The sequence below is a fragment of the Enhydra lutris genome, unplaced genomic scaffold (genome assembly GCF_002288905.1).
Source record: "Enhydra lutris kenyoni isolate GAN:26980312 unplaced genomic scaffold, ASM228890v2 scaffoldscaffold3, whole genome shotgun sequence".
Classification (NCBI taxonomy): domain Eukaryota; kingdom Metazoa; phylum Chordata; class Mammalia; order Carnivora; family Mustelidae; genus Enhydra; species Enhydra lutris.
In genome coordinates, this window is record NW_019154087.1 from 75,139,890 (window position 1) to 75,150,654 (window position 10,765).

At 44.6% G+C, this 10,765-nt stretch overlaps 1 protein-coding gene across 1 annotated transcript; it reads left to right on the forward strand.

The window, feature by feature from the left end:
* The first annotated feature begins 319 nt into the window (after positions 1–319).
* On the forward strand, positions 320–9,145 carry LOC111157793 (L-threonine 3-dehydrogenase, mitochondrial). The gene is made up of 8 exons (XM_022519437.1): positions 320–503; positions 2,555–2,597; positions 2,823–2,893; positions 4,373–4,522; positions 4,624–4,796; positions 5,858–5,948; positions 7,528–7,797; positions 8,383–9,145. Exons 1-8 carry the CDS (start codon positions 320–322, stop codon positions 8,520–8,522), a joined length of 1,122 nt encoding a protein of 373 aa, XP_022375145.1. The 3' UTR covers positions 8,523–9,145.
* Positions 9,146–10,765: the final 1,620 nt, after the last annotated feature.

Consider the following 10,765-nt stretch of genomic DNA (forward strand, 5'->3'; position numbering starts at 1 on the left):
GACTTGGTGTTTCCAGGTCCATGCACGGTCCCCTCCACGGTAACCGTTAGATGCAGGCGATGTCAGCATTGTGCAGTGTCAGTTCTAAATCTCTGCCCGGCTTTTGTCTGCCCGCCGGGTTTGATCCCCTTTTCACAGAGCCCAGCTCACACAGGAGGCTCTTGACAGGCTTCCCGTTGGCCCACTCAGCAGTCTCTTTAGTTCAGTTCGGGAGTCCAATCTGCGTTGTGCCCGTGAGCTTGTGTTCAGAGGGGTCGGGAGCATAAAAGGTTGTGTAATTAACTCTGCTCCTTTTTTATTGCAGGGTGTTTGCAGGGAAATGCTGATCACTAAGATGCTGCGGCAGGTTGTGGGCCAGATGCTGGGGAGCCCAGCCTGTGGCTGCTGGACAGCTGCCCCGCCGCTCCGGTTTCTGGGCACCTCCCCTCGGCAGATTCCAGCAGATACCAACTTTCACTCTGCCTCCTTCTCTGGAACAGACCAGCCACGTGTCTTAATTACAGGTTGGGCTTTTTTTTTTTTTTTCCACATTTGCAACTTGATGATGATTCTTCTTCTTCTCCTCCTCCTCCTCCTTCTCCTTCTTCTCCTTCCTTTCTTTTCCTGTGCTGTTTCTGGATGGCTTTGGAAGGGCTACCATGCCACCAGCTAACATGTATTCATCAGAAATAACCTTTTCCACAATTGGCTTCCTCCAGAATGGCAAGCCCAAAATCCTTATTCTGTCACTGTTGCCAGTGCTTTCTTTTTATGTTATAATTTTTTATTGTCTGAAGGTTGGCTCTAGGAAACAGGGGGCCAGGAAGCTGCTGTGTGGCTGAGATCGCCTGGGGGCGAGGGCTGCCTGGTAGCAAATGTGCAGGGGCTACGGTGTGGGTGGTGCCTCAGGTGCATCTTTTCTTGGCTGACCTCCTCAACCCAAACTCCACATCATCCATGCCCCGCAGCTGTTGCATGTTTGTGTGTGGGAGACAGAAGAAACATGTTAGGGCCTGCCCAAGGAACCCATCCCCCCATCTTGGAATGTCGTTAATCTCACCGTCGCCAGACTTGCTCCCTGTGCTCCTTACCTCCTGTCCACCCAGCCCCTGATGCTATGCCCTCCTCGCTCCAAGCTTCACCTGGCACTCCAGGTCCTTCCAGCCAACACAAGCCCACCTCTGATGTGATGGACACACTTTATTTCCTTCTTCCCACCATCCCCTTGGCTTCTTACATTCCTCACAGTGTGTGTGTTTCTTTCATTTCCGCCTCCTCGTCTCTGGCTGGAAATGGACTTCAGGTTGTAGTCACTTCCCCTCTATACCGTCCTCCCTGGTTTGCTCCACTTACCTGGTGCTGGTTTGCTCCCTCCCTCCTCCACCAACAGAGCATCTTCTAGAACCTGGTGGTGGTGTCAGTGGGCCTGGTTCCAGTCCCATGGTAACAAGCACTTACAGGAAATCCCACTTTCTGTATCTCCCTGCCTCATTTACCTCTCTCAGATGAAATTTGCAGTTTCGTTCCCCCAGCTGTACTCCCAACCTCCAGCTCACCCATTTCAATCAGTGGCATTTTTTTTAAAAGATTTTACTTACTAAAAAAAAAAAAAAAAGATTTTATTTATTTGTCAGAGAGAGAGAGAGAGAGAGAGAGTGCACAAGCAGGGGGTGGGACAAAGGAGAGAAAGAAGCAAGCTCCCTGCTGAGCAGGCAGCCCAGTGGGGTGTGGGGCTTGATCCCAGGACCCTGGGATCATGACTTTAGCCAAAGGCAGACGCTTAACCAACTAAGCCAACCAGGCATCCCTCTCAGTGGCATTTTTTTTTTAAAGGTTTTATTAATTTATTTGACAGACAGAGATCACAAGTAAGCAGAGAGGCGGGCAGAGAGAGAGAGAGAGGGAAGCGGTTCCCTGAGATCATGACCTGAGCCGAAGGCAGAGGCTTAACCTACTGAGCCACCCAGGTGCCTCACTCAGCAGCATTTTTGAGCCTCTAAATTAGGAAGCTCTAATTTTAATTTTTAAAAATTAAAAAAAAATTTAGTTTTCTTCGTGGCTCCTTGTCAATTCAGTTGTCTTCCCTTTTCTCGGATGACTTCCTGGTTTGTCCCCCTTTTCCCCTCTTGTACCCCAGCCCAGTCCTAATGGGGGATGGGCTTCTTGATAATCCTACCAGAGGTTGATCTCAAATTTTCTGTTTGGCTTTTGAGTGTTTTGGCTCCTGTTGCACTCAAGCTTCAGAGCCCATCAAATAATGAGGGCAGGTCTGAGAGGGAATTCCTGGCTTAAGAGGCTAGGAGGTTGTCCGGCTTTCTTGTGATTTTTTTCTCTTCTTGCACCATTGCTTCCTGTCAGCCACCCAATGCTAGAAAGAGTTTTGTCTCTGCAACTAATATCACCTACATCGATCTCTGTTCTTGTGTGGAGGATGTAACTTAGTTTTATCAGGTCAGAGTGGGGCCTTCCCTAATAAGCTGAGATTGCCCTACAGTCTTATTCTGTTACTATGTTCTGGGAATAAATGAACTGGTAAGATATGAATTAAAGTTCCACTTTTTTCTTCTTCATCTAGGGGGTCTTGGCCAGCTTGGAGTAGGGCTTGCTAACCTTTTGAGGTAAGAGACCAAAAAGCTGAAATTGAAAATCTGAGTTCTTTAGTATGTACAGCTTGTCTTTGGCAACATGTAATCGTTTTATTTTGTTCTTAATATCATAGACATGTAGCAGGTCTGTGGCTCATCGTCTCCCCCACTGGTCCTTTGCCCTATTTGAAAGCACATTTTCATTGGGCCAGTTATATCCTAGATGTACCAAGTCACATGTTTTGCTCTTCCCTACAGGAAACGATTTGGGAAGGACAATGTGATTTTGTCTGACATAAGGAAACCCCCCGATCACATCTTCCACAGCGGTAAGAAATCAAGATGCCTTGTTTTTGTTTCATTTTGATTTTCAAAATGTAGTTAGAGAGGCGGCTCATGGGATCAGTGTGTACAACAGCTCATAACCAGGCTTGTGATGAAAAGAAAGGTGTTACTGAGGCTCAATTGTGTGACTTTTAAAAATTCCCTATTTGGAGGCACCTGGGTGGCTCAGTGGGTTAAGTGCCCAATTCCTGATTTCAGCCCCAGTCACGATATCAGCGTCGTAAGATTGAGCCGCACGTCTGGCTCCATGTTGGGCGTGGAGCTGACTTGGGATTCTCTCTCTCCCTTTCATTCTGTGCCTCACCCCCCCAACTCACTGTCTCTTTAAAAAAAAAAAAAACCCTCATTCCTAATTTGATCCCTCGTAGTTCTGTGAAATGTCTTGCAGTTAATGCTGCTTCTTGTTAAGAGTTACAAGAACAGGAGAACTCTTTCAAACTTGAAGTAAAGTTTGGGGATGATATCTTTGTGCGTTATTTGGGATAGTATCTTTGGAATAAAAACTTTGATTCCTGCCTTTTTGAGTCTTTAATTTCTTTGCTCGGAGGGAAAACAAAAATCAAGTTCTGTAATGAGAAAAAAGAACTTTAAAACTTTGGAGAAATTAATCCTCCTATTTCCACATAGATTTGCTCTTTAAAAAAAGAAGAAGATGATGATGATTTATTTATTTATTTTAGCAAGAGGGAGAGAGAGAGAGAGAGAATCCCAACAGAGTCAGACTCTCCGTGCTAAGCACAGAGCCGAACACGGGGCTTGATCTCACAACCCTAAGATCATGACCTGAGGTGAAATCAAGAGTTGGGCCCCAACATAAATTTGCTTTGAAACTGCTGTGCACACACACAAACACTGCAAAGTCCTCAAGTTTTCTCCTACCTTAGAAACATGGTTGTAAGGTCTCCAGGTCCTTCCTGGTACTTTGCTATAAGCGGGGGAAGTTGCCACCGAACCAGCCTGGCTCTCCCTAGCTCATGCCTGTGGTTCTTCTACACCAAGTTGTATGTTCTTTTAAAAACCCACTTCTCTAGCCTTTTTAAAATGGGTAACTTTTTGGCAGAGTGAAATTACTGTGCCTGTAGGGGGGCTATTAACAGCACCAACTTGGGAGCCAGATACCCCGGTTCTCCCACTCACTCTGATCCTGGCTAGTGCTTCTCTGTGCCTCAGTTTCCCTCCCGGTCAGATATATCTCCCTGAAAGGCTGTATGAGAGCTAAGTATACAGAAAGGCCTTGGACAGCGTGTGGCAAGTTTAAGTCCTTCATGAGCGCGAGCTTCTGTTACCTAGGGGGTGGCTGGGGTTTGTTCTTCTGTAAGCAAAATGCTGCACAGCGTCCAATGATCCAGCCATCCAGTTGACCCTAATGGAATTCACGAGCCAACTGGGGTGGGGGGGGAAGGTCCCCTTGGCTTTTTAAACCCCTAACTTGTGCTTCTCTGGTTTTGTTGTGTTCCTTGTAGGCCCGTTTATTTATTCCGACATTCTGGATTATAAGAATCTTCGGGAGATCGTGGTAAACAACCGCATCACCTGGTTGTTTAATTATAGTGCTCTGCTCAGTGCCGTCGGGGAAGCGAACGTGTCCTTGGCCAGGGCCGTCAATATCACCGGTAAGTTTCTGGGTCTTGCCCAGGATGGCTGATTTGTCAGCTCTTCCAGTTCTTCTGCAGGAGATTTTTGAGACGGTGGTCGTCATGTCTGTTCCTTGCAGGATTGCATAACGTCCTGGATGTCGCCGCAGAGCACAGTTTGCGATTGTTTGTGCCTAGCACAATCGGAGCTTTTGGACCTACTTCTCCCCGGAATCCAACTCCCGATCTCTGTGTGCAGAGGCCCAGGACCATCTACGGGGTGTCCAAGGTCCACGCCGAGCTCATGGGAGAAGTAAGCCTTGCTTGGCAAGATGACTCAGCGTTGCCTTTTCTGTTCTCTTTGCCTCATACACTTGCTGATTCATCCTTGGAGAGGATGTTTACCTCTACCCCCGCCCCCAGCCCAGCCCCCAGAAGTGCTCCCAAACTGATTGTGTTTGCCAAGTGGCAGGAACTGAATGCTCCTGAAGAGCTCCTTAGCCCTTGGCCATGTATAACACACAGCACTTCCCAGAGGCCCCTCAATGGCACCCTCTTGTTCATTTGCTGTCTGTCTTACTGGTACTGCTCCGTTCTGTCAGGCTCCCAGTATTGGCAGTAATGGGAGGTGATTTTTGAACATTGTGTTATGGAGAAGGTCAAAGGAGTTTTGGTTTGTTTTTTGTTTTTTTTAATATTCTTTGTCTTTAAAACTCTGTGCTAACGGAAGCCTGGGTGACTCAGTTGGTTAAGCCTCTGCCTTTGGCTCAGGTCATGATCCCAGGGTCCTGGGATCAAATCCCACATTGGGCTCCCTACTCAGTGGGGAGCCTGCTTCTCCTCTCCTACTCCCCCTGCTCGTGCTCTCTCTCTGTTTCATTCTCTCTCTCTCGCTCAAATAAAATAAAATTTAAAAACTTAAAAAAAAAAAACAACTCTAGGACAAGTGTGAGTGGTGTCTGCTCCTTTAGCTGAGGTATCAGGCATTGCCCTCCTCCCCCGCAGTCCTCCCCTGAGCTCTGTGCCATTCTGCAGTACAGGAACATGCTCCTGGAGGATTGTTTGGGGGTGTCGAGCAGTGACTCTATTCCAAAGAAAGACTGAAAATCAGCACAGGCTGATTTATTATTGACCGTGTTGATATGTCACCAGAATGATTTTTTTGAACGTGAAAGTGGAAGAGTTACTTGTTAAAGAAAAGTGAGTGGCCCTCAGAAATTCTAGTCTCGCTTCCTTTAGGAATATTTCAATAGAACTGCATGGAAAGATACTCTGCTCCATCCCCCGCCCCCCAGGAAAGAGCTCTTCTTCTCTTTGCATTGCTCTGTCTTGTTTAAAGCATTTGTTTTAAAATTGCCTTTCTCTTTTTTGTAGTATTACCATTACCGGTATGGGTTAGATTTCCGATGCTTGAGATATCCTGGAATTATTTCAGCGGACTCCCAGCCTGGAGGAGGAACAACTGGTAAGTGCTGTTTTCCGTTTTTGCCCTAAGTAAGATAGGCTTTCTACGTGCAGTGAAGAGCGGCAAGGGACCAGCTATCTTTTTAGCTGTGTGCTGACCCCGAGTTTCTGCGCCCTCTCTGGCAAGTACATCTGAGAAGCTCATGGAATCCCATTGACTTGAACGTGTTAAGGGCAGCTCATGCTGGTGCTGCAAATCCAGCCCGGGATTAGCCATCCCCAGTGCTAGAATCAAACAGGTAACATTCGAGAACAAATTTGTCATGTCGAATTTATAATGTAGGAGAACACCAAATAGGAAATAGCCTCTTTCTTTGAATCCAGCCTTCGTTTCTTAATGCAGAGAACTCCGTGAAAATGGACTATATGTATGCATTGCATGTTGTTAAAGGAGCATAAGTGTTGTTGTTGTCGTTATTTTTATTATTATGAGTTTGAACTCAAGCATGCGTTATGTTCAGTAACTCCCATATTAGAAATCCTTCCCATATGAGGGGCTCTGAGATATAATATAAAAGCTAAACCTTGGGACACCTGGGTGGCTCAGTCTGTTAAGCGTCTGCCTTATGCTCAGGTTATGATCCTAAGGTCCTGGGATCGAGTACCACGCTGGGCTTCTTGCTCAGTGGGAAGCCTGCTTCTCCCTCTACCTGCTGCTCCCCCTGCTTGTGCTTGCTTGCTCTTTCTTTCTCTGACAAATAAATGAATAAAATCTTAAAAAAAAAATAAAAGCTAAACCTTGGCAAAATCTGAGAGATTTAAAATTTATTTTATTTACTTATTTATTTATTTATTTGAAAGAGAGAGAGAGCACAAGCAGGAGGAGCGGCAGGCAGAGGGAGAAACAGGTTCCCTGCTGAGCAAAGAGCCCTATGTGGGACTTGATCCCAGGACCCTTATGACCGACCTCAGCTGAAGATAGATGCTTAACCAACTGAGCCACCCAGGCATCCCCAAATCTGAGGGATTTTAAAGGAGATTTTTGTTGGGGTTACTTTTTAAAAAGTTTTTTGCCTTAATACAATACTCTGCAATTATGCACTGGGAATCCCTCAGGATCTTTGTTTTTTTCCAAGGGGTCCAAGAGGTCAAAACTCTTTCTGTATCAGTATGAAGCTGTCATTTGCCTTCCTTTCATTCTCCTTTACAAGTGCACTGTGGAGTTTTCCAGAGACTGTGTGATGTGTGACGGCCTAGTGGGCTGAACACACAAGGAAACCGGAGACTCCAGCTTTCTGTTACTGAGCCAGCAACGAGACATGGTCAAAATGTAAAACACGCCATTCTTTTCACTAAGCCTTCTTTTGTTTGGAAAATACATTCTTCTTCATATACAATATCATACATATGACTACGTGATGGGTTTATTATTATCATTTTAAGATGTAGCAGTGTTTTTTTTTAAATGCTCTGTTACTTTCTGGCATAGTAGATATTGATGTAACCCACACTCCTAAGACCTCTTTGGGGGTCCTCAGTGATGCTGAGGAGCATAAAGAGCCTAAGGTGTTTGAAAACCACTGACCTAACGCATTCATCATTTTGTTACAAGATGACTCACAGACAGGATTCTCTTTCAGATTATGCAGTCCAGATCTTCCACGATGCCCTAAAGAATGGCAAATTTGAGTGCAACCTGAAACCCAGCACGAGGCTCCCAATGATGTATATTGATGACTGCCTCAGGGCCACTCTGGAAGTCATGGAGGCCCCGGCAGAGTCCCTCTCCATAAGGACCTACAATGTCAATGCCATGAGCTTCACCCCTGAGGACCTGGCCCAGGAGGTTCTCAAGCACATACCAGAATTCCAGATCACATACAACGTGGATTCTGTTCGACAGGCCATCGGTGGGTACATCATTGCAACTCCCCTCAAAATCCAAGTGAAGCTTCGGTTGGCACTGTGAGTCCCTTGAGGACATAAAGCATGGAGAATAAGGAGGTTCTGGACACATTCTGAAGAAGAAGCTGTTGTTGAGACAACAGATGCTGCAGTTTGGGGCACTGATATCTAAAGGGGGTGGAATCATCCTATTCCAAATAAATAGCTTGTCAGCATTTCACCATTTTATTGTTGAAACATAAAACCAGACAACAGCATAAGAAAATGTCCGTGGGTTTTCTGATGCTGTGACTGCCACTATGGCTTTGAGCACTGCTGGAGTAGAAGATTGCTGCCCTACAAGTCCATGGGAGATTTTAATAGTCACAATCCTCAGTGCCTGATTGTGGGCATGTAATAGAATCTTCTGATCTAAGAGGGTGGCTATGTATGTGCATAATGGCCACTCTGGTTTCCTTGGAGGAGGAATTTCGGAGGGTGAATTTCTTTTGTGGCATTTTGTATGGTAGACCTTTATATAAAATGTGCTAGACATTTTTGCAAGTCCACAGCCTGAGTAATTTAAGCTTCTCTTCCATGTCTTTTCCTAGCGGATAGTTGGCCGATGAATTTTGATGACAGCAATGCTCGGAAGGACTGGGGGTGGAAACACGAATTTGATCTTCCAGAGTTGGTGACAACGATGTTGAACTTCCATGGTTCTGATACTAGAGTTGCCCATGCTAACTGAGGGAATTGGAAAGGAGAGCTCACGTGTCCCGGACTGCTGTCCAAGGAAAACCATAATGACCCCGAGGAAACTAGATTATCTGGAATGGAAGGACTAATTGGATGAGATTTTGGCAGCTCATATTGAACTGCCGGATTGGAAAATCAGGTTGGCTTTTGCATTTTCAAAATGCTGTAGGCTTGGTGGTAGGACTTCTAAACCTTTGCTGTTTGCCTAAACTTGCCCAAACACACATATCACAGAACGAAGACTTCAGTCAGAATAATTGCCATTTCCTTAATTCAGATGAATTAAGCCTTTTGGGGAAGGTGGATATATGTGATGTTTGTCTTGAATTAAATTTAATTTAAATATCACTCCTAAGACTCCATTATTCTCGTGACTAGATACCAAAGATTACATTTTAAAGACTATCAAAGATGATCTCCTAATTTAAATACTGTCCCATCAGAACATAAATGTTTGCTGTATAATCCCATGTTCATAATGATCAAGAGATCTTAACATTTTTTCAAAAATTATTACTTCTAATTTACTTTTCTGTAAAAAGATAGAAAATGAAGAATATCAAAAACAATCTGGCCAGTAATAGGGAGCACCTCTTATTTGGATTACCTTCCTGTTGGTGAGCTGAGTCTTGATTATCAGGATGTTAATTCTCTTCCCTGACCATGTCTGACTCCTGGAAGAGCTTATGTAAATATGCAGGTGTCTGGGCTCCTCCCTTTCAAGTTGACTCAACAAATGGGGATGAGAATCTCCAAATGCCACCTGGTTATTCTGTTCCAGCCACGGCCCACTGGAACAAGTTCCATACTGTGGAACAGGTCCATAGTTTTCTAAAGAGAACTTTTCTTGCGACAGCCTTTTTTTTAAAATATATACTCTTAGACTGAACTTTCAGGAAAGCTGCTCTAAACACTTCTGAAGCAATTCCTATATAAGTATATAGAGATTTACTTTCTTCTAGCCACCTCCGAAGACCTGTGAAATCATTAGAGTAGAACTGCTCACGGGCATATTGGACAAAGTTAATCATGGACCAAAAGGCATTTCTATTATGTGATTAATGACAGGCTTCTATGTTTGGGATTTTTAACTGCAGGGTGGGAACATGACCTTTTTTGAAGGTTTAACTGGATTTAAAGTCTATTTAACTTGTGGGGCACCTGGGTGGCTCAGTTGGTTAAGAGTCCAAGTCTTGATTCAGGATCATCATTGAATTCAAACCCCACACTGGGCTCCATGCTGGGTGTTGCACCTACATTAAAAAAAAAAAAAAAAAATCTATTTAACTTCTAACTGGAGAACTTCTTCTTTTTTTTTTTTTTTAAGATTTTATTTATTCATTTGACAGAGAGAGAGAGATCACAAGTAGGCAGAGAGGCAGGCAGAGAGAGAAGGGGAAGCAGGCTCCCCGCCAAGCAGAGAGCCCAGTGCGGGGCTTGATCCCAGGACCCTGAGATCATGACCTGAGCCGAAGGCAGAGGCTTAACCCACTGAGCCACCCAGGCGCCCCATAGAATTGTTAGTTTTTCTAATGAGAGGGGCACAAAGTCAGGAAAAACCTGTGTTGGCATCTTGGTGACATCATTCATTGAAGTTTCTAGCTCAGTGATTTTTTCAGTATATTCATAGAGTTGCGCAACCCTCACTGAATTGTAGGCTGTTTCAACATCCTGCAAAGAAATGGTCTGTTAGCCCTCTCCACCTTGGGCAAACACTAATTTACTCTCTGGGTCTATGGATGTGCCTGTCCAGGGCAGCCCACATAAGTGGAATCACAATATCTTGTCTCTTTGAGTGGCTTTCTTAATTTAAAGTTCCTGTCATCGCATACATCACTGCTTCATCACTAATATACCACATTTTGTTTCCGTCAGTTGGGAGACATTTAGCTCATTGGCACTTTTTAGTTATGAATCACAAATGTTAACGAAAATTTGTGTAGATAATTGTGTTGTTGGAGCTCACTTATTTTTCATGGTTTGAAAAACAATTCTTCAGCTCTCTTAATTTATTCTTCATTACCTTAAAGGAACAGAAATTAATTCTTTCCATAGGAAGGGAAGAAGCAACAGAGCTGAGTGGCCCACTGTCCCTTAGACCGTAGTGTTCCAGTGTTTCAACCAGATTTCTTGGATGACCTCATACCTGGGGCCCTGTGCAGGCATTCCAGAATGGCTTCCTTAATAAATCTTTCTAAATCTACACACGCATTTCCAGGAGAAAACTGAAAGAAG

Bases quoted from the DNA above. Each gene is read 5' to 3' on its own strand.
- LOC111157793 (XM_022519437.1), top strand. From the start codon at position 320: ATGCTGATCACTAAGATGCTGCGGCAGGTTGTGGGCCAGATGCTGGGG. The intron at 2,894-4,372 runs GTAAGAAATCAA...TGTTCCTTGTAG, and splicing joins CGATCACATCTTCCACAGCG to GCCCGTTTATTTATTCCGAC. The intron at 4,797-5,857 runs GTAAGCCTTGCT...TCTTTTTTGTAG, and splicing joins ACGCCGAGCTCATGGGAGAA to TATTACCATTACCGGTATGG.